The 27,099-nt window shown below is 38.0% G+C and overlaps 2 protein-coding genes across 2 annotated transcripts; both read left to right on the top strand.

Moving 5' to 3' along the window:
* The first annotated feature begins 7,337 nt into the window (after positions 1-7,337).
* Positions 7,338-10,829, top strand: LOC104230827 (probable E3 ubiquitin-protein ligase RHY1A). Its single transcript, XM_009783720.2, has 3 exons — positions 7,338-7,719; positions 8,918-9,033; positions 10,316-10,829. The coding sequence occupies exons 1-3, from the start codon at positions 7,567-7,569 to the stop codon at positions 10,629-10,631; spliced, it is 585 nt and encodes a 194-aa protein (XP_009782022.1). The 5' UTR covers positions 7,338-7,566; the 3' UTR covers positions 10,632-10,829.
* A 13,210-nt stretch (positions 10,830-24,039) lies between these two features.
* LOC104215435 (putative glycerol-3-phosphate transporter 5) lies at positions 24,040-26,718 on the top strand. Its single transcript, XM_009765253.2, has 2 exons — positions 24,040-25,305; positions 25,802-26,718. The coding sequence occupies exons 1-2, from the start codon at positions 24,351-24,353 to the stop codon at positions 26,344-26,346; spliced, it is 1,500 nt and encodes a 499-aa protein (XP_009763555.1). The 5' UTR covers positions 24,040-24,350; the 3' UTR covers positions 26,347-26,718.
* The last annotated feature ends 381 nt before the right edge of the window (positions 26,719-27,099 follow it).

The raw sequence follows: 27,099 nt of genomic DNA, 5'->3' as shown, positions 1-27,099 counted from the left end.
TGTAATGTTTCCTTCTCCAGCATGTAGGTTTACTTCATTATATATGCAAGTAAATTTTTATCAACTTTTAAAAAAAAAAATTTGTTATAAACATAGATGTGTACCTTATATATTATATTTATTTTTAAAAAAATTGCATTATTCAAATCTAGCTATAGTGTTTTAAAGAATTATAATTATAGGATTTTAAATGTAAAAGAATTTATAGTTATATGGAGTATTTTTTTTTTTACCAGATGCGAAGTAGTACTTACATAATTTGAATTAAGATAACAAAAGTTCCTAATATAATTGCATATGATCACTAACCGAATTAAGTATGATAACATGACAATAAAAGATATTTTTTTTTAATTTTAATTCAAAATTATCCTTATATATATATATATTTGACTAACATAGTCAAATATAGAATAAAGTTATCATATACTATCGATATTTATTAGTTTGCCATTTGGCTTAACTACATAATCAATTATATCTGGCAACTTTATAGCTTTATATTATATATATATATATATATATATATATATATATATATATATATATATATAGAGAGAGAGAGAGAGAGAGAGAGAGAGAGAGATTGGAGTAAAATAACATTTTCTGTTAATTAAAGGTTAAATATAATTAGTCAAATATCATCAGGAGTAAAATTGGAATAAATTAAACTCAACATCAAGATATTTATTTTTTTTTATAAAATATTTATGAGTTTTACTAATTTACTACTAGTATATGATTTTAGTAGGTTAATTTGTCTCTCTCTCTCTCTCTTTTAAAAAAGAACATTTTATGTGCACTCATTTTTTAAGTCTATTTTAGAAAAAAGGATAATGATTTTCTTTATTTGAAAGTAATTTAATTTGAAACTTTTTATTGTACTCTTAATGACGTTGTATAGTTATAGAAATATTATAATGTGTTTAAATTATAAATTTGTAAAAAAGAAAAAATTTCTTATTAACTTTCTGTTTAGTCGAGTACCGTCACATAAAATAAAATATAATATAATATATAATAAATTAGTTTGATCAATCTTTGTTGAGGCAATCTCAACTTGACGCAGATTTGACGAAATGGATAAGGCAACTTTTCTCGGAAAAACATTGCCTAAATTACCTAATTTCAGGCTTTTATTAGTTTATTTCTGTAATATCCCATTATTTTAAAACAAGGACACATTGATCATTTAACAAACTAATTAAGTTTTAAAAAAGGAAAAAAGAAAAACAAAGGGAAGTGAGATGCAAAAAAGGGCCTGGCAAAAAGTAAAAGAAGAAAAAAGGAGTTAAAGGGAAAGGGTACGCAGCAGACAACAGAGAAAAGGAATTTGGGTAAAATCCTAATATATATATATATAAAAAATAAAAATAAAAATAAAAAAAACTTTACAAAGAAGATAGAAGAAAAAGAAGGTTTTACTCTTGATGCTTGTTCATAATCCTTTTAGCGCAACCTCTTCTCTGGTTAAAAGGTTCACTTTCTTTCTACAATTTTGGTTGAATTATTTTTTTTTGTCTATGCAATCTTATTTGGTTAGAATTTTTTTTATAAGATTTAATGCCTATGAGAAATATTATGGAAAATTTATGTTATTTTCTGGTTTTGACAAATTGCTTAGAGTAGAAAAGAATGTCTCCTGGAAACAGCTTCTCTGTCCTTCGGGATAGAGGTAAGGTCTGCGTACATATTACCCTCCCCAGACCCCACTTGTGAAATTACACTGGGTTGTTGTTGCTTAGAGTAGAAAAGAGTCGTATGTAAAGAAAAAGGAAAGGGAAAAAAATAGTGTAGTAGTTTGGTTTCTGCTTAAATGGATATATATGTTGATTTTTATCAAATTTGAGATAAATTACTATATTAAGATTTAGTTTGGTATTTTCCTATAATGGAAAGAAATAAGAAACTTAAGGTGTTCTTATAATTACTATTAAACAATCTATTAGACTATAATGTAATAACAAAATTAATGTAATGATCCAAAATATCATTTTTAAATTAAATAATCATCTTGGTATTTTAAGACCTTGAAAAGCGCTATTAATCATTACTTGACTTGCGTGCACAGTCCGTATAATTTTCCGAAAGGTTTTTATGTGAAAAATGGATTAAAATGTGAATTAGAGCTTTAAAACTCAACTGAGTTAACTGCGGTCAACATTTTAAGCAAACGAATCTGGATCCGAGTTTTGACCATTCTGGTAGTTCCGTATCGTGATTTGAGACTTGGTCATATGCCCGAAATCGAATTCGGAGGTCCCTAGCTCAAATTATCGTCATTTAACGGAATCTAGAAATCTAAGGCTAAAGATTTCTTAAGTTTGACCGGAGATTTGACTTTAGAACAAATGACCCCGGAATGGAAGTTTGATGATTCCAATAGCTTCATTTGGTGATTTCGGACATAGGCGCATGTTTCGGATTTGGAAGTCCGTAGGACAATTCAGCACATTTTGGCGAAAGTTGAAAAATTGAAGATTTTTGGAAAGTTTGACCGAGAGTTGACTTTTTGATATCGGGGTCGAAATCCGATTCTGAAAATTGAAACAACTCCATTATGTTATTTATGACTTGTGTGCATAATTTGAAGTTATTCCGAATTAATTTGATATGTTTCGGCGCAAAATGTAGAAGTTGAAAGATTTGAAAACTCATAATTCAATTTGATGCGCGATTCATAATTTTGGATTTGTTTGACGTGGTTTGAAGCCTCGATTAAATTCGTATTATATTTTGGAACATGTTGATATAATTGGTTAAGCTCCCGAGGGCCTCGGGTAGATTTCGGAAGGTTAACGGAATGGATTTCGGACAAAAGAAGCTACTGGAATTTTCTGGTGCTGAAACTGTTTTTGGACAGCAATGGGTGCAATGGTGGAGCCTATTTTGGAAGCTTATATCTCGCAATTTATAAGGCATCCGCAAAATTGCAAAACATAAACGTTGTAGCCCTTTGATTCTATTTTCTAGAAATCTAATCCATTCATCATTTGGACATTTGTACAGAAAGTTATGGTCGGTCGAATGAAGGCCGGTAAACCTATTTTGTAATTTCCCAAGAAATTTCTGATGCAAGGAGCCTACTTTGGAAGCTTATATCTCAAAATCTATAAGGAATATGTATATTTGCAAAACATAAAAGTTGTAGTACTTTTATTCTAGTTTCCAAAAAGATAAACCATTCATCGTATAGAAAGTTATGATCGATTGAATAAGGGCTGGTAAAGCTATTTCCAGTGGACTTTTAGTGACGAAAATGGACTTTTAGTCACAGGTGGACGGAAACTTAAGGATCAAAAAATGCTCATTTCCTTCATTTCGTTTTGGATTTTTGGAGCACGGTTCTTGGGTGATTTTTAGGCGATTTTCATGTGAGAACATTGGGGTAAGTGTTCCTTATTCTATATTTATTATATTTCATGATTTCATACTCATTTACATCAAAAATTCATTAATTCATGGAAGAAAAATAAGATTTTTAGCAAATCTTCCAGTTATAAAAATTTAAGATTTGAAAGTCAATCTGATGTCGGAATTCGATAATTTTTGTATGGTTGAACTCGTATCGGAATGGGTTGTCGGATTTTATGAGTTTTGTCGGGTTCTGAGAGGTGGGCCTTATGGGCGATTTTTGAGTTTAATTTCGGATTTTAATTCGGAAAATTAGAAAATTCTTATGAAATTAATTCCTACGATTTGTATTGAGTATATTGAATTGTTCATTACTAGATTTGAAACTTTTAGACACGAATTCGCGAGTCAAAGATTTATTGGATTCTTGAATTTGGTTGCTAAGCGAGGTAAGTATCGTGATTAACCTTGACTTGAGGGAATATGATTTGTTTGCCTATTTGCTATAAGTTTAGATGTTGGGTGCAACGTATAGGTGAGATGACGAGTATCTATGTGTTGTTTTTGGGTAAAGCATGCAGGTGGGACTTGATATTTTGTAATTATTGCTTTCTTTGATCATGTTATTTATATTTAGACTAGTATTGTTAATTTGATCGCTTTTATCAAGTTTATGTATTTTTTTGGTGATAATTAAGTATCGAATTCAAAGTTGAGCTTGATATTGTAGAACCATATATTGAAGTAAGACTTGTTGATATTTCTATCTCTCTGTTGATATTGCTCATTGTTTGGGTGAGGAAGAGTGTAAAGTATGAAGGGTGATACCGTGCCATTTTATATTCATTATCATGTGAGGAAGAGTGTAAAACACGAAAGGTGATGTCGTGCCATTTTATATTCATTATCATGTGAGGAAGGGTGTAAAGTACGAAGGGTGATGCCGTGTCATTTCATATTCATTACCATGTGAGGAAGAGTGTAAAGCACGAAGGGCGATGCCGTGTCATTTTATATTCATTACCATGTGAGGAAGAGTATATAGCACAAAGGGTGATGTCGTGTCTCAGTTTTTGAGAGTTTTCTTTTCTAGGGCAAGTTTTTATGTTTTGGGGACGTAGGGGACGAAATGAGGCTAAAAAATGACTTCCCAGGTCGTCCACCGCGTCTCGGTTGGCTCGACCGTGGTAAATCGCTGAGACACTGCCTCGCTACCGCGGCCGCGGTAAAACGCGGCAGGACCGCGGTGGTTGCACACCTCTCTGTAAAACGGGCATAACATTTTGCACAAAGCTTTGTTTGGACTCTACAATATATCGTTGGAAAGATATTTCAAAGGCCTACAACTTTCATGCTTTGGGTGTTTCTAAATTCCTTACACATTTTCACTAAAACCTGCTGGAATACGAACTTTCTATAAACTTAGTCGATTTTGTCAAATCTTATGCACCTCACTTTCCATCTTGATTTTGAAATTACTATTTTCACCCATAATCATCCCGATGGGACTTCACATGATCAAAATATATCCTTACTACTCCTTTAACTCATTCATACCTAAGCCGAATTTTTACGGGGTGTTACACAAGGTTACTAATTATTTTCTCCCAGGACAGAACGAATTACACACTGGTGTAGTGGTACTTGGGAAAATTGAAGAGGGTAGTTTAATTTTCAGTTACACAACTGAAAAACGGATTGGATTTAATATTAATATTTATTTTAATATTAATATTTTGTTATTAAAATAAATATTTAATAATATTTCTGTTAATATTTTACTATTAACAAATAAATTTGGTCCAAAAAATTAATTAATCAATTGATCATTTGACCGAAGCGAAGCCGAGCGACGACGTCGCGAGGCTTGCCTTCTTCTCAACTCTTTAAGAGCTAGAAAAAGAGCAATTGCTTATATACCCATAAAAAACCTCTTCCTCTTCCAATATGGGACAATGTCCCTTCATCAAAGAGAGAATCTCAAATGAAACTCAAATATTTTATTTTCTCTCCATTTCTCATTCACCCTCTTTTAAGTATTAATATACTTTAAATCCCAACAGTTAGTGGGTGGATTATTAATGGTAGATATTTGTTTTGATTAATTGATAAAGTTATTATTGTTTGGATTGATATTAAGATGTTTGGTTGCTGATTTGAGATAGGAAAATTTTCGGATAATCCAAATATATGAAAAACTCTATCCGATAATACCGATAAGGCTTATTTAAATGCAGTTACTCTTACGTGTCGGTCATGATCCAACAAATAATAAATACAAGTGCAATCAATTAATCAAATCCTTCAAATATAAATTGTTCGCCTATAAATCATTCAAGTAATAATCTCTAAGATAATATATTTTTCAATAAATATATTTCGAATATATTTCCTTCAAATAAATATCTTTCAGATAAGCATCTTTCGATTATAATTCTTAGTGCCGGTCATGATCCTATGTGACAATTTCCTTTTCCACTTTTTGCCAAACTTTTTTCGAATTTCTCCACTGTCTTTTTTTAATGTTCTTGAAAAGCTACACTTTTAATTAAATATGATAAATTTGATAATGCAACTCAGCGTTGACTATGGTGATTATACCAATGAATTCAGCATAGAGGCAGTCGCACCTACCATTTATTTTTTTATTTTTTTTGTATACTAACTTGCTTACACAAATTAACACAATAATAACAATTGTTTCTCCATCGCAGTTTATTTAACAAGATTTCTTTTATTTTCTCATCCCAAAAGAATTCACACATTTTTATATGTATAAGTTCTTAATATTTGATTTCAGTTTTGCCTTAACCTTTAATAAATTTTGTGTCCACCTCACTTTACACATGTTAAAGTCGTGAATAATAAATCATATTCTGTAACTCCGTATCCAGTAAAATGAACAGGGATAAAGTAATAATAACATATTATAATTTATTTTATTACTCAATTCATCTTATTTTATGTTATCCTAATTGACTGGATACAAAATTAAAAATTAAAAAGAAAAAATAAAAAACTTTTATAATTTATAGTATCAAATACGCCTTACCTTTTGTACGGTTATAAAATTTTATTATCACAAATACAATAAAAATTACTATAAATTACATTAATTTAAAATTTAACAAATTGGAAAAAAAAATGATCACATAAACAGAAACAAATGGAGTACAAAAAGGTGTCTTGTAGAGCTACATCTCACATTTTTCCTATATCATTTTTTTTTTTGGCAATCTTGATGTTCGGGTCAATCTCGCATCTCGACTAATTATACAAGATATATACTATCTACCCGAGGTATCGATACAATGCAAATTGAAAAGAATTACTAATATATTTTTGCCTCACCTATGAACTTAAATCTCATGATCTTAATCATTTTATGAACTACCGGGTCATATATATATATATATATATATATATATATATATATATATATATATATCAAGGTGAATATAGGCTAGTGAGAATGAAGAAGTTCTCTATAAAAAGTAGGAACCCAACTTCACAGCAAGTGAAGCAACACAAACTAGATCAACAATGGATATACCTTCCACAGTTATCTACTGAGTTCTATGGAAAATCAAGAAAGAACAGCGCAGAAAGCAATGGACATAATTGGGAAATTCGTAGGAGATGGGACTGAAAGGTTGGGGAAATGCCATGTCACAGACTAGTTTATATTCATTTTTCTATATTAAATAAGTGGAAGGGGAGCTTTGGTGTAACTGATAAAGTTGCTGCCACGTGACCAGGAGGTCAGGGGTTCAATTCGTGGAAACAGTTTCTTATAGAAATGCAGGGTAAGGCTGCGTACAGTAGACCCTTGTGGTCCGACCCTTCCTCAGACCCCGCACATAGCGGGAACTTAGTGCACCGGACTGTCCTTTATATTAAATATGTGGAATGATGATAACTTATATATACTATAAAATGAGTAACATGAGTGGGGAATGCTTTTTGTATGCCAATAACTTTTAGGTCCTGAAATCTGCCAAGATTCAGAGCAAAGTTAAGACTTCTGCTTTTCAGGCGAGGGTACTATATTCTTTCTTTTTAATAGGGAAAATGAAAATGATGTTGACGTGTATCTTTATTGATTGTTATCATGTTCTGTAGCAAGAAACTGATCAGTATAAGCCAAGAACTTTCTTCTGTTTTATAACAGCAAATTGTCTGATTTTTTTCTGTTCTTGAGTTTGTGTAAAAATGGCTGGTATGCTTCCTGGTATTGAGCATGCTAGAAGGAGGAGATTTCATCAAAGAGGAAGTTGGTTGGATTCATCAAATACAAGGAGGTCCTCTTTTTGCATCTACACAAGCAACCATGATCAGTACCATCTTAGTTCAAGCTGTTCCAAGGTACTAGTAAATTCCTTTGACTACTACTGCTCCTTGTTAGTAGAAATTTTTTGTTTCCGTGTCACGTATAGGTATAGATTACATGTTCGAGCCGTGGAAGTAACCACTAATATTTGTATTAGGATAGACGGTCTATATCACACCTCATGTGGTACAACCCTTCTTTGGACACTGCATAAATGAGAAATGCTTTGCGCACCTGTTGTTTTATACTTCAATGTCACACAAGAGGGGAGGGTGATTTGTGTGGTGTCCAATTTTTACGTGTACAGATTATAGAAGAATTTGGTTCTTCTATATGTTCCTTATACTACTATTGCGGAAATAATATATGGGGAAAGTAAAGAACACAAGTATTTTTACGTAAAAACACCCGGTTCAAAAGGTAAAAAAAAAAATCACGATCTACTACTCTGTAGGATTTTCCCCAACACTTCACTAAATCACTGAGCCAAAACAGCATTTACAAAATTCTTTGTAAACCTAAGGATTACCTCTAATCCCGTTGTGGCAACCATCATCTAACTGTTGCGACAATTTCAAGTTAACTCTAACTTGAATACTCAGAGTACCTAATACAATTGTTTCTAGATAAAGTTGAAAGGTATAATTTGAAAATATCTACTTCAATGAAACTAGAATAAAAGACAGACACTTGGAACTGGTTCTTCTATCTGGTTCATGTAGCTTCAGGTTCGCACACTTGAATCCCACGAGAATTGCTTGCAAAATGCCTTGTTATTTTGTTCTCAACTCACGTTTAACTTCAGCTTTTGTGCATACCTAAAAAGTGAGAACATCCCGAAATATATAGAGTTAGTAAAATAGGAAATAACTGGAGTTTCAATGCTATACTCTTCCTTGTCGAGTTCCTTTGTCAATAATCAAAACAAACTCCACTTGGCCAACAACACCGGACTATTCATTTAATATTAGAAATAATTTACTAGTCAGATTAATCTGGATTTCTGTGCGTAGAGTCTACCAAAGAGTGAAACGCTCTTTACTAAGAATGGTTCTTCCTTTTCGGAGTTTGAGCTCGAAACCTCTAATTAACCGAGGAGGAATCTAACCCGGCTCACTAGTACTCTTGCCGGTGGTTGATAGAAAATTTTTGCAGCTGCATATTCAATATTTTATGTGGACAGAATAAGTTGATACTAATTCTTATGTCCTTATCTTAAAACTGAATTAACAGCAAAGAAGTGCAGCAAGCCATGTATACCAAGATGAGAAACTAGTTGAAATTGCTAGAGAAGCCAAGCAAAGGTTGGATGAAAAGCTAAGTGCACAATGGAAATCAGAAAAGAAGAGGTAAAAGTCCAAGTTTCCCCAACCCCTCTTTTTACCCTTTATCTACTTAAGCGGATAAATAATTTAAACTTGATGTGTTCAACATATTGTGCTAATGAAATATATGTTCAAAATTTGATTCTTGTAGTAAATTCAATACTAACTCTTTCACACATATATATATATATATATATTTATATTTCGTGTAGGGATGACAATAGGGCGGTGCGGGTTTAGACACATGCGGGGTGGTGCGGGTTTAGACACATGCGGGGTGGTGCGGGTGTAAACATATGTGGGTGTGGTACGGGTTAAAATAAAAAAAATTAAATCTATGCGGGTGCGGGTTTAAAAAATCATCAAAGAAGGAAACTCAACTTTTTGGCTTTCTAAAGATGAAATTGATTCCACGTAATATATTGAAGCAAAATAAAGTCTCATATTGTTTGAACTTTGAACCCAATGCTTGAACGTCAAGTTCTTATTTTTTTATGACAAGTTCTGATAATGTAATATCTAATACATAATTATTAATTACTAAATTATTTATAAGGTAATTAATGATGAGAAATTAATTGGTAATTCGATATTAATGTTACTTAACCTTCTATCACATGTCACAAACTCACAATTATATTAACGTATGAATATTACAATGTCAATGTATATATATTACTTAATCCTTATTATTATATATTATACAATCAACTACAATTCCACAGGGCATAAATATTACTCCACATTAAATTCTATGATAAATCGAAACACGAGATTTTAATATGTTAAGATCATGACTTGATCTTACGTACTCTTAGTAAATATAGTATATACAAAATTTTGATATGGTAAGATCATGACTTGATCTTTCTCTTAGTAAATTATAGTAATATATCTTATTTTCACTTTTCCCCCCTTTCATTCTTGCATATACATAAAAGCAAATTAATCAATAATCATTAGTCACAAATTTTCGTGATACAATTTGAAACGAATTGACAGTGGATACATTAGCTATGGCGAAAGATTTAAAACTAACAAAATGAAGAAAAACAGTTATGCGGGCTGGGGCGGGGCGGATGGACGCGGGTGTGGATGCGGGACGGGTGAACGCGGGTGCAATTGCAATGCTGGGCGGAGCGGGTTAAAATTTTGCGGGTTAAGAGAAAACCCGCACCCGCACCGCCCCGCACTGCTTGCCATCCCTAATTCCGTGTCAAAAATGTCAGATTCAGTTGAAGCGATCAGCCCATATTCATCTCACTTACCACTGATTGCATATTTTATTTGTTGCAATGGAATCCAGGAGTACAATCAATAATAGGCCACAAAGGCAAGGATTGGTGGAGATTAAGCCAATATTGGGGATGAGTGATTTGCATAAAGAAGTGTTTAGATTAAAGAAAAGTGTGTCAAAGAGGTTTATCAATTGGGCAAAGCTGGGGTGGAAGTCTTTATTAGAACAAGATGAATGTGCCATTTGCTTGGACCAATATAGGAAGAGGGACAACCTCATACAATTGTCTTGTGCCCACAAGTTCCATTCCAATTGTTTGGTGCCATGGCTTGAGTTTAATTCGCATTGTCCTTGTTGCAGAATGGAAATCTTCATGACCATTTGATAATCTTCTCTGTATCGTACCAATTTTATCGGATGTTCACAAAGGACGTCGTAACTATCTATTAAGTAGAAAAGAAACAAGGAAAAAGAGGCTGCATCTTTCTATTTCGTGCTCGAAACTTGTAAAATAGTAATATCAAAGCTTTCTTGTTGTCAAGTTTAGTGATGTTGAGTAATTGAGATATTTTGTATGCATAAATTGTGGACTTAATTAAGATATAGAATTTGATCATTTCTACTAACTATCAGTTAATTAACACTTGATGTTTATAGCTACTCTCAATCACTTAAATCAAATGAGCTCTATTTTGGCACAAGATCGATTTCCTAGGACGAAATAAATTCTATTTATTTCTATTATCAAGAACTGCATAACTTTTCCTATCTCAAAATATTTAAATTCAAAAATTTAAGAGAGCAATATCCGAAAATTCAAAGTTAGGTGAAGAGATAGTCATACTCCAAATTAGGGGTATACATGGACCGGGTTGATTCGGTTTTTATTAAAACCGAACCAAACAAACTATATCGGTTTGGATTGGTTCAGTTTTGTCGAGTTTTTCGGATTTTTGGGTTTTTTTTTATTACATGAATATTATTTCAATCTTACTTTGTTAAAATTATAGATAAAGCTTTGATAAGTGAATATATGTTTAGTAAATATGAAAAAAAATTGACAAACATATGATCTATTAAAATATTCTAATGGGAGAATTTTTTTAGTAACACATGATAGTTATTTTCTTAGTCGTCTAACAATAATTTTTCGTTAATTTACGCTTTCAAGGTTAATACATGAGAGGATCCCAAATATTTCTACATTTTCTAAAGAAAATTCACTATAAAGTTTTAAAAATATAAATAAAATCTATATATTTATATGTCGGTTTGGTTCAGATTTTTTTACTCAATACCAAACCAAGTCAAATCAAATCTAATCGGGTTTTTTAGTCGGTTTGGTTTAATTTTTCGATTTGGTGCAATTTTCCGGTTCGGTTTGAACACCCCTACTCCAAATTTCGTCATCTTTCTGAAACGGAGGAAACACTACTCTTTCATTATATTTTATACACGATAAAAAACACATTAATCTAACCATATTTAACTTTTACCTTTAAGTTTTAAACTGATTTATTAAAAGAACCGAGCTCAAAAAATACAAACTAGACTAGTTTATGCCGATTTAGTAGAGTAATTCCAACATGTCTTAAAGAGCTATTTACTTCTAAATGAGAAATATGATCCTATGAACCATATTTCCAGATTTTTAAGACTGATATAGCTTGCCTTAAAAAAAATACGAATTCATATTATCATATATAAAACTAATACCGGACTATAGATTAGTTTATACTTTGAACCAAATATTCTGACTTAAAAAACAATTAAAATCATAAGGAAATAAAATTTTAAAATCGATAAAAGAGGCAGATCACCAAAGATTGTGATGAAATAAATATAATTCTTATATTCGTAATTATAAGTCTAAGATTCGACATAATGAACGTTTCCTCTTTTAATAACGTTAGGCATTTCGAATCTGAATTAATCGTGTCTCAAAGTTGAGATAATATACTTCAAAAATTACAAGTCTAAGTGTGACGATCCGGCCAGTCGTCTCATGAGTTACCGCTTCATTTCCCCCGTTTCTACTTTATTATGCTTCGTTATTCGTATTTTATGTGATCGAGTTGAGTAGTTTGCGTTCGGAGAGGATTTGGTAAGAATGAGACACTTAGTCTCTTTTAAGAAGGTTTAAGTTGGAAAAGTCAACCTGATGTTGACTTATGAGTTAGAGGACTCGGATGTGAGTTCTGATGGTTCGTTTAGCTTCGGGGGTGATTTATGACTTATGAGTGTGATCGGAATTGGTTTTGGAGGTCCGGTGTAGAATTAGGCTTGAATTGACGATGTTAGTATTTTGGTGATTTCTGGTGGGTAGGTGAGATTTTGATCTGAGGGTCGGAATGAAATTCCGAGAGCTGATGTAGCTTCGTTATGTCATTTATGATGTGTGTGCAAAATTTCAGGCCATTCGGACGTGGTTTGGTTGCGTTTTTGATCGAAAGCGTATTTCGGAAGTTTTTAGAAAACTTAGGCTTGAATTCAATGTGAATTGATGGATTTGGTGTTGTTTGAGGTGTTTTGATGATTGGATCAAGTTTGAATGAGGTTTTAGGATATGTTGGTGCTTTTGGTTGAGGTCCCGGGAGCCTCGGGTGAGTTTCGGGTAGTCAATCGGACCACTTTTGAGTTTAGAAAGTTGCAGAAAAATTGATCTCAGCAGTTGCAACAATTTATCTCTTCGCGTTCGCATAAGGGTCCTCGCGTTCGCGAAGAGTAAGCAAAGGAAGGTGTGAAATTGGCCTTCGCGTTCGCGAGGCAGGCCACGCATTTGCGAAGGGGAGTGAGCTTGGTGTATTGCGTTCGCGAGGGGTACTGTCGCGTTCGCATAGAAGGATTCGAGTCAGGGGATTAGAAGTGAAATTGTGCTTCGCGTCCGCAGGTGTGATGTCGCGTTCGCGAAGGGTCGCCTAGGCAAAACATCGCGTTCGCGAGTCTTATGTCGCGATCGCGTAGAAGGAAAATCTGGTCAAGATAAGTTTTGCATCGCGAACGCGAGAGTTTGACCACGTTCGCGAAGAAGGAAAGTCAGAACTGGGCAGAAAGTTCATAAGTTATTTCATCCGTGATTTTGAGTTATTTTTCCACCATAGTTGATCATTTTGAGAGCTCTTTGAGGGAGATTGAAGATGGATTCAAGGAGAAGTGAATGGAGGTAAGATTTATGAACCTAAAACGTGATTCTACTGTGAAATTAACCTAGAAATTCATGGAACTTAAGCTAAAAATGGAAGAACTAAGGCTTGGGATTTTGAACTTTTGAATTGGGATTTGAAGGACCATTTGAGGTCGGATTTGAGAACTTTTGATATGTATGAACTCGTGGAAGGATAAGAAACCCATTGTTGTAAAATATTTTGAGTTTCGAAAAGTGGGCCCGGGGTTCGGGTTTTGCTATTTTCGGGATTTTTGATATTTTTCAATTGTTTTCGCTTGGGCTTTGTTCCCTTAGCATATTGTGACGTATTCGTTCTGCTTTTGGATAGATTCGACGCGCGTGGAGGCCATTTCGAGGGGCAACGACATCGCGAGCTAGAGTTGTAGCCGGTTCGAGGTGAGTAATGGTTGTAAATGATATCCTAAGGGTTTGAAACCCCGGATTGCACATCGTAGTGCTATATTGAGGTGAGACACGCGCTGGATGATGAGCGTGGGGTCTTTTACTACTGGGGATTGAGACTTGGTCCATCCCGACTGATGATTTTACCGCGTATTTGACTAAAACTTATTTGTTATCATCATGATTTGGGGCTAATTGCCATATTTGGGCTTCGTGCCAACTATTTGAACCCTTCGAGGATTTTGACTGATTTTTCCTCACTATACTTGTTAAAAATCATATCCTCGGTCATGTTTCTATCTGTTTTAAACGATTCGAGCCGGTTTTATCATACTATTCCTAAATGAGAGGAATTTCTGGGCCGAGATCCCTATCTTCTATTATTGTACCCGAGAGGCTGTGAGGTTAATGATTGAGAGGGGTTGAAAATCCAATGGTGAGGATATTATATATGTTATGGATCGGGCTGCACGCCGCAGTAATACTTATATGGATCGGGTTGCACGCCGCAACAATATAGCGCTTGGGCTGTAGGAGCCCCTCTGGAATCTGCACACCCCCAGTGAGCGCAGTCGACTATCTATATGGATCGGGCTGCACGCCGCATCGATGTACGGATTGGGCTGCACGCCCCATCGATGTAAGGATCGGGTTGCACGCTGCAACGCTTATTCTGATTTCTGTTATTATGAGAGATATGTGGGTCGAGAGTTGAGAATGAGCACTAAGTGATGAGAGTGAGCCCGAGGAGCTGATATTGTTCTGAGTGGTTGACACTGTGCCCGAGGGGTAGATTTCTACTTGTTATTTACCTGCTAAATTACCCGTTTTACCTGATTTAAAAAGATTTCACTTGACTTCTTCACTGATTTACTACTTTAAGTGATTTTTACTGCTTGATATAGAATTGCTTTGTGCCTTTACGTGTTTTCTTGCTTTCAGCCATTATTTATGATTATTACTCACTGAGTTGGAGTACTCACATTACTCCCTGCACTGTGTGTGCAGATACAGGCATCGCAGAGTCTGCTCTTGAATGTTGATCCTCTCAGTCCAGGCAGTGATTTCGGAGACTACGAGGTAGCTGTTGGCATCAGCAGCCCCCGTGCCTCCCTTATCTTATTATTTTCATGTCCTTGAACTTCTGTATCGGATTTCGTATCTAGTAGACTGGTATCCGGATTTATTAGTCGCTCATGACTTGTGACACCCCGGTTTGGGCTGTGTTAGAATGGTTTCTACTGTTGTTAATATTACTTCCGCAAAATATGGTTATTATATCATGTTTTAGAACTATTTATGGTATTTAACTATTTAAATGAGGTGTTCTGTTTTGGTCTGGCTGACCTTGTCTTCACGAGAGGCGTCATCACGACCGGGTTCGGGGTTAGGGTCGTGACAAGTTGGTATCAGAGCCTAGGTTACATAGGTCTCACGAGTCATGAGCGGATTTAGTAGAGTCTCGTGGATCCGTACAGAGATGTATGTATTTATCCTCGAGAGGCTGCAGAACCTTTTTAGGAAAAACTTCATATTCTTGAAATTCTTGTCGTGCGACCTTGTTGATCCGGAAACTAAACTTCTGTTATTCTTTTCTCTCACAGATGGTGAGGACGCGAGCTACCGGATGAGGTGGACGACCACCAGTGCCACCCACTGAGGCCACCAGAGGCCGTGGATGTAGTCATGGTCGTCGTAGAGGCAAAGCAGCGTGGGCAGCAACTGTTGATCCACTAGCTGCCCCAGCTCCGGATCAGGCTCCAGCAGTACCAGTTCAGGCACCAGTTGTGCCCATCGTGATCCCGGGTCTATAGGAGGCCTTGGCACAGATCTTGACAGTTTGCACTAGCTTGGCTCAGGCAGTTTCAGCCACTACAGCAGCAACAACTACTTCACAGGCCGAGGGAGGCAATTAGACCCCTGCTGCTCGCACACCTGAGCAGGTAGTGCAGGGAATACAAACACCGGGGGCACCTCCAGCCCAGCCGGTTGCACCAGCTCAGGAGTTTGTTGTGCTAGTTATGCCGGATTATGAGCAGCATCGTCTTGAGAGGTTTGGTAGACTCCAGCCTCCGTCATTCAGTGGTGCTGAGGGCGAGGATGCCCAGGGTTTTCTAGATAAGTGTCAGCGGATGCTCTGTACAACAGGGATTCTTGAGTCTAGTGGTGTGGAATTTACCACATTTCAGTTTATTAGGGCTGCCTTCACTTGGTAGGAGGCATATGAGAGGCGTAGGCCTGTGGGAGCAACGCCCCTCACTTGGCAGCAGTTCTCCACTCTCTTCTTGGAGAAGTATGTACCGCAGTCCCGCAGAGAGGAGCTGCGTACACAGTTTGAGTGGTTGTGACAAGGGGATATGACTGTGTCACAGTATGAGTCGAGGTTTTCTGAGTTGGCTCCTCATGTCGTTTGGATGGTTCCGACAGATCGTGAGAGGATCAGGAGATTTGTTGATGGCCTTAACTATCATCTCTGTATTCTTATGACCCGAGAGAGGGTGTTGGGTTCTACATTCAAGGAGATGGTTGATATCGCTCCCGAGATTGAGACGGTTCGCCGTCAGGATCGAGAGGAGATGAGGCCAAGAGGACTCGAGGATCGAGCAGTTATAGTGGTGCTCCTTCGAGGGGCCAGTTCCAGCATGGTAGAGGTCGTTCTTTTAGGCCCGCTCAGTCGGCCCGTCCAGAGTATCACGAGGCATCTTCGGGTCATGGTCATCATGGATCTCAGCGGGGCCAGTTATCACTCAGTGCCCTACCAGCCTAGAACTCATCACGTGCCCCATCAATCCAGGGTTCTTCCATGTCAGGTCCTTCTACTGGTCATTCCGATGCCAGGGGTTCCCTTCAGTCCCTATCTCCAGCACCGGGTAGTTGTTATGAGTGCAGAGAGTTTGGACATATGAGGAGGCAGTTCCCTCGACTTCGTGATGGTCAGATTTAGCAGAGGGGTCAGCCCTCGACTTCTGCTCTAGTTACTTCACCACCCGCCCAGCCAGCTAGGGGTGGGGGTCAGGCAGCCAGGGATCGCCCTAGAGGGGGAGGTCGATCAGGCAGTGGCCAGGCTCGTCTTTATGCTATTCCAGGCAGGAAGATGTTATTGCTTCAGATGCTGTCATTACAGGTATTGTTTTAGTCTGCCACAGAGATGCCTCTGTATTATTTGATCCTGATTCCACCTTTTCCTATGTGTTATCATACTTTGCTCGTTATTTGGGTACGCCCCTTGAGTTTCTTGTTTTACCTGTTCATGTATCTACCCCGGTGGGTAATACAGTTATTGTAAACCGTGTGTACCGGTCATGTGTGGTGACTTTTGGGGGTTTGGAGACCCGAGTAGATCTATTGCTATTGAGCATGGTGGATTTTGATGTCATTTTGGGCATGGATTGGCTATCTCCGTATCGTGCTATTCTAGACTATCATGCTAAGACAGTCACTTTGGCTATGCCGGGTGTACCGCGGATCGAGTGGCGTGGTATGACTGATTGTGTTCCTAGTAGAGTGATATCTTTCTTGAAGGCCCAGCGTATGGTTGGGAAGGGTTGCCTTTCATATTTAGAGTTTGTGAGGGATATGGGAGCTGAGGCTCCTAGCATTTATTCTGTTCCAGTTGTGAGGGATTTTCCCCATGTGTTTCCTGCAGATCTGTCGGGCATGCTACCGAACATGGATATTGATTTTGGTATTGACCTGGTGCCGGGCACTTAACCTATTTCTATTCCGCCATATTGTATGGCACCAGCGGAGTTGAAAGAATTGAAGGAGCAGCTTCAGGAACTCCTAGATAAAGGATTCATTTGGCCTAGTGTGTCACCTTGGGGTGCGCCAGTACTATTTGTGAAAAAGAAGGATGGCACCATGAGAATGTGCATTGATTATAGGCAATTGAACACGGTAACAATTAAGAACAAGTATCCCTTGCCTCGCATTGATGATCTATTTGACCAGCTTCAGGGAGCGAGAGTGTTCTCCATGATTGATCTCCGTTTGGGCTATCACCAGTTGAAGATCAGGGATTAAGATATTCTTAAGACTACTTTCAGGACCAGATATGGTCATTATGAGTTTCTTGTCATGTCTTTCGGGCTGACCAATGCCCCAGCAGCGTTCATGCATTTGATGAACAGTGTATTTCAGCCTTATCTGGATTCGTTCGTTATAGTATTCATTGATGATATTCTGGTGTACTCTTGTAGTCAGAAGGAGCACGCGGAGCTTTGAGGGTTGTATTGTAGAGATTGAGGGAGGAGAAGCTTTATGCAAAGTTCTCCAAGTGTGAATTTTGTCTTAGTTCAGTGGCTTTCTTGGGACACGTGGTGTCCAGCGAGCGTATTCAGGTTGATCCAAAGAAGATAGAGGCGGTTCAGAGTTGGCCCAGACCGTCCTCAGCCACAGAGATTCGTAGCTTTCTTGGGTTGGCAGGCTATTATCGTCGGTTTGTTCAGGGATTCTTATCTATCGCATCACCCTTGACCAAGTTGACTTAGAAGGGTGTTTCATTTGTATGGTCGGACAAGTGTGAAGAGAGCTTTCAGAAGCTCAAGACAACTTTGACCACAGCTCCAGTATTGGTTTTTCCATCATCTTCAGGTTCATACACCATATATTGTGATGCTTCAAGAGTTGGGATTGGTTGTGTATTGATGCAGGAGGGTAGAGTTATTGCTTATGTTTCTCGTCAGTTGAAGCCTCATAAATAGAACTACCCCGTTCATGATTTGGAGTTGGCTGCCATAGTTCATGCATTAAAGATTTGGAGGTATTATTTGTATGGCGTATCTTGTGAGGTATTCACCGATCATCACAGTCTTCAGCATTTATTCAAGTAAAAGGATCTTAATTTGAGGCAGTGTAGATGGTTGGAGTTGCTTAAGAATTATGATATCACTATATTGTACCATCCGGGGAAGGCCAACGTGGTGGTCGATGCTTTGAGCCGAAAGGCAGTGAGTATGGGGAGTTTGGCATATATTCCAGTTGGGGAGAGACCTCTTGCAGTTGATGTTCAGGCCTTGGCCAATCGGTTTATGAGATTAGATATTTCGGAGCCCAACCGGGTGTTGGCTTGTGTGGTTTCTCGGTCTTCCTTATATGATCGCATTAGAGGGCGCCAGTATGGTGATCCACATTTGCTTGTCCTTAAGGACAGAGTTCAACATGATGATGCTAGAGATGTGACTATTGGTGATGATGGGGTGTTGAGGATGCAGGGCCGGATTTGTGTGCCCAATGTGGATGGGCTTCGGGAGTTGATTCTGGAGGAGGCCCATAGCTCACGGTATTCTATTCATCCGGGTGTCGCGAAGATGTACCAGGATTTGAGGCAGCACTATTGGTGGAGAAGAATGAAGAAAGATATTGTGGGATTTGTAGCTCGGTGTCTCAATTGTCAGCAGGTGAAATATAAGCATTAGAGAACGGGTGGCTTGCTGCAACATATGGTTATTCCGGAGTGGAAGTGGGAGAGGATTACTATGGACTTTGTTGTTGGACTCCCATGGACTTTGAAGAAGTTTGATGCTATTTGGGTGATTTTGGATCGGCTAACCAAGTCTGCGCACTTCATTCCGGTGTGTACTACCTATTCTTCAGAGCGGTTGTAGGAATTTATATCCGGGAGATTATTCGGTTTCACGGTGTTCCGGTTTCCATCATCTCAAATAAAGGTACTCAGTTTACTTCGCACTTTTGGAGAGTCGTACAGAGAGAATTGGGTATTCAGGTGGAGTTGAGCACATCATTTCATCCTCAGATGGACGGGTAGTCCGAGCGTACTATTCAGATATTGGAGGACATTTTGCGAGCTTGTGTTATTGATTTCGGAGGTTCATGAGATGAGTTTCTACCGCTTGCAGAGTTTGCCTACAACAATATCTACCAGTCGCGTATTAAGATGGCTCTATATGAGGCTTTGTATGGGAGGCGGTGTAAATCTCCAGTTGGTTGGTTCGAGCCCGGCGTGGCTAGACTATTGGGGACAGATTTGGTTCAGGAGGCCTTAGAGAAGGTGAAGGTGATTCAGGAGAGGCTTCGTATAGCGCAGTCGCGTCAGAAGAGTTATGCGGACCGGAAGGTTCGAGATGTGTCCTACATGGTTAGTGAGAAGATCTTGCTGAAGGTGTCGCCCACGAAGGGTGTTATGAGATTTGGGAAGAAGGGAAAGTTGAGTCCGCGATTCATTGGTCCTTTCAAGGTGCTTCAGAGGATTGGGGAGATGGCTTATGAGCTCGCTTTGCCACCCAGCTTATCGAATGTGCATCCGATATTTCATGTTTCTATGCTCCAGAAGTATATTGGGGATCCGTCTCATATTTTGGACTTCATAACGGTTCAGTTGGATGATGATTTGACCTTTGATGTGGAGCTAGTAGATATTTTGGGTCGTCAGGTTCGAGGACGAACGTTTGTTTAAGTTGGGGAGGATGTGACGACCCGACCAGTCGTCTCATGAGTTACCGCTCTGTTTCCCCCATTTTTGCTTCATTATGCTTTATTATCCATGTTTATGTGATCAAGTTGAGTAGTTGGCGTTCAGAGTGGATTTGGTAAGAAATGAGACACTTAGTCTCTTTTAAGAAGGTTTAAGTTGGAAAAGTCAACCGGATGTTGACTTATGAGTTAGAGGGCTCGGATGTGAGTTCCAATGGTTCTTTTAGCTTCGGGATGATTTATGACTTAGGAGTGTGATTGGAATTCGTTTTGGAGGTCCGGTGTAGAATTATGCTTGAATTGGCGAAGTTAGTATTTTGGAGATTTCCGGTGGGTAGGTGAGATTTTGATTCAAGTGTCGGAATGAAATTCCAAGAGTTGCTGTAGCTTCGTTATGTCATTTGTGATGTGTGTGCAAAATTTTAGGTTATTCGGACGTGGTTTGGTTGTGTTTTTTATCGAAAGCGTATTTCGGAAGTTTTTAGAAAACTTAGGCTTGAATTCAATGTGAATTGATGGATTTGGTATTGTTTGAGGTGTTTTGATGATTGGAGCAAGTTTGAATAAGGTTTTAGGATGTGTTTGTGCTTTTGGTTGAGGTCCCGGGGGCCTCGGGTGACTTTCGGGTGGTCAATAGTTGCAGCAATTCATCTCTTCGCGTTCGCATAAGAGTCCTCGCGTTCGTAAAGAGTAAGCGGGGGAAAATGTGAAATTGGCCTTCGCGTTCGCATGGCAGACCATGCGTTCGCGAAGGGGAGTGAGCTAGGTGCATCGCGTTCGTGAGGGGTATTGTCGCGTTCGCATTGAAGGATTCGAGTCAGAGAATTAGAAGTGAAATTGTGCTTCGCGTCCGCAGGTGTGATGTCGCGTTCGGGAAGGGTCGCCTAGGCAAAACATCGCATTCACGAGTCCTATGTCGCGATCGCGTAGAAGGAAAATCTGGTCAAGATAAGTTGTGCATCGTGAACGCGAGAGTTTGACCGTGTTCGCAAAGAAGGAAAGTCAAAACTGGGCAGAAAGTTTAGAAGTTATTTCATCCGCGATTTTGAGTCATTTTTCCACCATAGTTGATCATTTTGAGAGCTTTTTGAGGGAGATTGAAGAGGGATTCAAGGAGAAGTGATTGGAGGTAAGATTTATGAACCTAAAACGTGATTCTATTGTGAAATTAACCTAGAAATTCATGGAACCTAAGCTAAAAATGGAAGAACTAGGGCTTGGGATTTTGAACTTTTGAATTGGTATTTGAAGGAGCATTTGAGGTCGGATTTTAGAACTTTTGATATGTATGAACTAGTGGAAGGATAAGGATTCCGTTGATGTAAAAATTTCTGAGTTTCGAGAAGTGGGTCCGGGGCTCGGGTTTTGCTATTTTCAGGATTTTTGATATTTTTCGATTGTTTTCGCTTAGGCTTTGTTCCCTTAGCATATTATGACGTATTCGTTCTGCTTTTGGATAGATTCGATGCGCGTGGAGGCCGATTCGAGGGGCAAAGGCGTCGCGGGTTAGAGTTGTAGCCGGTTCGAGGTGAGTAATAGTTGTAAATGATGTCCTGAGGGTTTGAAACCCCGGATTGCACATCGTAGTGCTATATTGAGGTGAGACATGCGCTGGATGATGAGCGTGGGGTCTTTTACTACCGAGAATTGAGACTTGGTCCGTCCCGAGTGATGATTTTACCGCGTATTTGACTGAAACTTATTTGTTATCATCATGATTTGGGGCTAATTGCCATATTTGGGCTTCGTGGCAACTATTTGAACCCTTCGGGGATTTTGACTAATTTATCCTCACTATACTTGTTAAAAATCATATCCTCGGTCATATTTCTATCTGTTTTAGACGATTCGAGCCGGCTTTATCATACTATTCCTAAATGAGAGGAATTTGTGGGTTGAGATCCCTATCTTCTATTATTGTGCCCGAGAGGCTGTGAGGTTAATGACTGAGAGGGATTGAAAACCCAATGGTGAGGATATTATATATGTTATGGATCGGGCTGCACGCCGCAACAATACTTATATGGATCGGGCTGCACGCCGCAACAATATAGCGCTTGGGCTGTAGGAGCCCCTCCAAAGTCTGCACATCCCTAGTGAGCGCAGTCGACTATCTATATAGATCGGGCTGCACGCCGCAGCGATGTACGGATCGGGCTGCACGCCGCAGCGATTATTCTGATTTCTGTTATTATGAGAGATATATGGGTCGAGAGCTGAGAATGAGCACTAAGTGATGAGAGTGAGCCCGAGGAGCTGATACTGTTCTGAGTGGTTGACACTGTGCCCGAGGGGTGGATTTTTACTTGTTATTTACTTGCTAAATTACCCATTTTACCTGATTTAAAGAGATTTCACTTGACTTCTTCATTGATTTACTGCTTTAAGTGATTTTTACTGCTTGATATAGAATTGTTTTGTGCTTTTACGTGTTTTCTTGCTTTCAACCATTATTTATGATTATTACTCACTAAGTTGGAGTACTCACATTACTCCTTGCATCGTGTGTGCAGATTCAGGCATCGCAGAGTCCGCTCCTGAGTGTTGATCCTCCCAGTCCAGGCAGTGATTTCGGAGATTACGAGGTAGCTATTGGCGTCAGCAGCCCCCCTGCCTCCCTTATCTTACTATTTTCATGTCCTTGAACTTATGTATCGGATTTCGTATCTAGTAGACTGGTATCCGAATTTATTAGTCGCTCATGACTTGTGACACCCCGTTTTGGGCTGTGTCGGGATGATTTCTACTATTGTTATCGTTACTTCCGCAAATTATGGTTATTATATCATGTTTTAGAACTATTTATGGTATTTAACTGTTTAAATGAGGTATTCTGTTTTGGTCTGGCTGGCCTTGTCTTCACGAGAGGCGCCATCACGACCAGGTTTGGGGTTAGGGTCGTGACACTAAGATTCGATATAATGAACATTTTGTCCTATACATCTTGTTTGGATGATTGTTACCTATTGTATTGTATCGTATTATTACTTTAAATATAATGTTTGTTTTGATTGTTACTTAAATTTTATTATATCGTATCATTAAATCTGACGTTACATAACGACGAAAAGTGTCACTTTGTGGAACAACGGATTTAGTGTGGTGACGTCGTTACCTTACTTTTTTCTCTCATATTGTCCTTCCTTATTATTAAATAATCATACTTTATCCTTTACCATACTCTTTTATATAATAATTCTTCTCCTTATCCTTTTTTTCTTAGTAATATTGCAAGTTTATTTTTTATATTATTGGTTCGTGACATCATGAAACGACGACAAACAATACAATCTATCCAAACGTTATATTCATCAACCCATAGGCGAATCTAGGATTTTTACAACATGAGTGCACCACTAAAAAAAAGGAAAAAATAAAGTATTAAGCATCAATTGATCCCCCTATAGATAAATAAATTAACATTCAACCTAGTGCACCATTGAACCCTTTTGGAGCATGGGTGCCAGCAAGTAATATTTTATCAATTTTAAAAAATATATGCATAAAATACCTAGTTTGGCCGAAAGAACATGTGTTCACGTGCCCCATACACTGAGTTATAGATATGCCCTTGCCGATTAACCAATACAGTATTATACAATACAACACGATATATTATGAAACGATATAATCACCTTAGACATTTCGAATCTGAATTAATCGGGTCCCAAATTAATACGTATATCATATACTTCAAACCCCCCCCCCCCCCCCAAAAAAAAAAAGAGAGAGATAGGGTGAAATATTGTTGTCGTAGGGGGTGGGTGGGTAGTGGGTGTTGGGGAGGGAGAGGGCAAAGGTTTGCATTTCGTGGGAGGTTCCCGGGAGGAAAGACAGTCAAAACTCCCAAATTCCTCATTCCTTAACTTCTACGACATAGAATCATTCAAACTTTTCGATCTGAACAAACATTGTCCTAAAAGAAGAAGAAGAAGAAAAATTCATAAACCCCCCTTTGCACAATTTCTTCTTCGTCTTCTTCTTCCAAAACCCTTTGCACAATTTCTCAGTAAATACATAAACCCATATACAAAACAAGACCCAAATCAGACAAAAAAAAAACACAAAAGATTGGATTTTTAAATCAATGAAATTAGAAAAAACATGATGGAACTCAAACCCCTTAATTTGGTTCCACCTAATAGACCCCCACCAGGTCTCAATTTCTTTCCAAACCTCAATCCACCACAAAAGACTTTAACTTTCCACAAATTTTTAGTCCTTTTTCTAACTTTTATAGCATATGCAGCTTTTCATGCCTCAAGAAAACCTCCAAGTATAGTAAAATCAGTTCTTGGACCTGAGATCAAAGCCCAAAATGGCACTAATGGGTGGGCCCCATTTGAGGGACCAAGTGGGCCCCACCGTTTAGGGGAGCTTGATCTTGCATTCTTGTTAGCATACTCAATTGGGATGTATTTTGCTGGACATATTGGTGATAATATTGATTTAAGGCTTTTCTTGACTGTTGGAATGGTTGGTAGTGGCATTTTGGTTATTGCTTTTGGTTTAGGTTATTTTCTTGATGTGCATTGGCTGTTATTTTTTGTAATTGTTCAGATTTTATGTGGGTTGTTTCAGTCTATTGGTTGGCCTTGTGTTGTGGCTGTAATTGGAAATTGGTTTGGGAAGGCTAAGAGGGGGTTGATAATGGGAGTTTGGAATTCAAATACCTCAGTTGGTAATATTATTGGTTCTTTAGTTGCTTCATCTGTATTGAGTTTTGGTTGGGGTTGGTCTTTTTTATTGCCCGGGATATTCATTTTGGTCGTGGCAGCGTTTGTGTATATGTTTCTTGTAGTGAGTCCTGATCATATCGGTTTAGAATTGGCTTCAAAGGAGATTGAGATGAATGTTGAGGGAGTTGCATTGGTTAGTTCAGAGACAGGTGAAACTGAAGAGGAGGGAGTCGTCGTCGAACCCGAAACTGAGGGTGCAATTGGGTTCTTGCAAGCTTGGAGGTTACCAGGAGTTGCACCCTATGCATTCTGCTTATTTTTCTCTAAGCTAGTGGCCTACACTTTTTTGTATTGGCTGCCCTTCTACTTAAGGCACACAGGTACTCATTTCGCCGAGCTTTTACTAGGAAAAACTACTTTTTGATGCTACTTGATTGAGTTGAGTATTGTTTCCATTTTGGTCGTTGACAACGCTAGCATCCGATTTTCTATATGAATAACTCGACTTGAATGATAAGAACTTGTTGTTGCTTTCCTTTTACACTGGAGTGTTTGAGATTGGAGATGCGCTTGGTTGTTTCATTGCATATTGTGTTTATTTGCTTATGCTAGACGAGCATAGGGGTAGCAAAGCCTTCGCTTGCTTAGTTTGGGGTTTGAAACGGTTATGGTGTTCAAAATCAGCTCTTAATATTCTGAGCTAATGATATTACATACAATTGCTCTGTTTATGAGTAAAGTCTTTCCCTTTTCTACATTGATGAGCCTAACAAAACCTCTTTTTTTTAAAATCTTATGTCATTTGTGAAAAAATTTAAGCTTCGTTTTAACCACTCCTACATGGGTTGCACACTTACAATTTTGTTGTTATTGCAGTTGTTGCTGGTGTGCAGCTATCTCACAAAAGTGCTGGGATCCTTTCGACAGTTTTTGATATTGGAGGAGTCGTTGGAGGGGTTTTGGCAGGGGTCACATCGGACATAATTGAAGCTCGTGGGGTTACTTCCATTATATTCTTGTTGTTATCAATGCCAGCCCTTCTTTTTTATCGCATATATGGGAGTGTATCTATGTTTACCAACATCGCTTTGATGCTCGTTTCTGGTGCACTTGTTAATGGTCCTTACTCCCTTATTACCACAGCAGTTGCAGCAGATCTTGGTACTCAGAGCGACATAAAGGGGAACTCTCGTGCATTAGCTACTGTGAGTGCAATTATAGACGCTACTGGTTCAGTTGGGGCAGCTCTTGGGCCACTTTTAGCAGGATATATTTCAACAAGAGGATGGAACAGTGTGTTTGTTATGCTAATTCTTTCAATATTCATTGCAAGCCTATTGTTAATCCCAATTGTGAAAAATGAGATTAAAGAAAAGCTGAGTGAGGGGAAATGGCTTTGGATCAGCATGATTAAAAGGTGACTCGGAACCTCTTGAAGGCAAAGCTACAAATACCTCTATTTGATTATGAAAATGGTTCACGATTTGAACCTTTGAAGTAGTGCAGGAGCCCCTATTTTTTTGTATAGAATCTTAAAGCTCTCTATAGAGAAATGAGGAATTCAACATTAGACTTCTGAAGCTGTCATTCGTATATGTCCTTTTCTGGATATCTCATTTTATATCTTTACAATTTTCACACAGAAGAGAGAATACTTATACAACTACTATTATTCTGTATAATTGAGCTGACTTTCGAGTATCATTTTTGTGCCTTTTGGGATTTCTTGTAGCAGAAGGTGTGAATGTATTGCTAGTCTCTTGAAACATATTGATGAAATAGTTTTCTCAGTCTCCTCTCTATTTATTTATTTAATTATTTATATATATGAGCTCTGCTAGGATTTGGTTTTTGTTGATTGATCTCAAAACTTAGTTTTGGTACTCTGTATTGATGGTGTAATGGTACGCTGTAAATGGCGGTCTAATTAGGATTGACGAAACCTCGGGCAACTCACTAGAAGGTGGTTTTTTTGTCATTCAATAGTGCAATGTGGGAAGCATTGATATGTTCTGCTCAATATCTCTATTTCCAAGTTTCATGCCCAGCTAATTGACTTGCAGTTCCTGTGTATATCCTGTAATGTGTTGTCAATTATGGTTTCTTGTGATTGTACCTCTATTTCCTGGATTTCTTTAGGATCATTAGTCACTTTAACTTGATAGCAGGTCAAG

This window comes from Nicotiana sylvestris, chromosome 6 (assembly GCF_000393655.2).
Source record: "Nicotiana sylvestris chromosome 6, ASM39365v2, whole genome shotgun sequence".
Taxonomy (NCBI): domain Eukaryota; kingdom Viridiplantae; phylum Streptophyta; class Magnoliopsida; order Solanales; family Solanaceae; genus Nicotiana; species Nicotiana sylvestris.
This window is presented reverse-complemented; position numbering and strand designations above follow the sequence as displayed.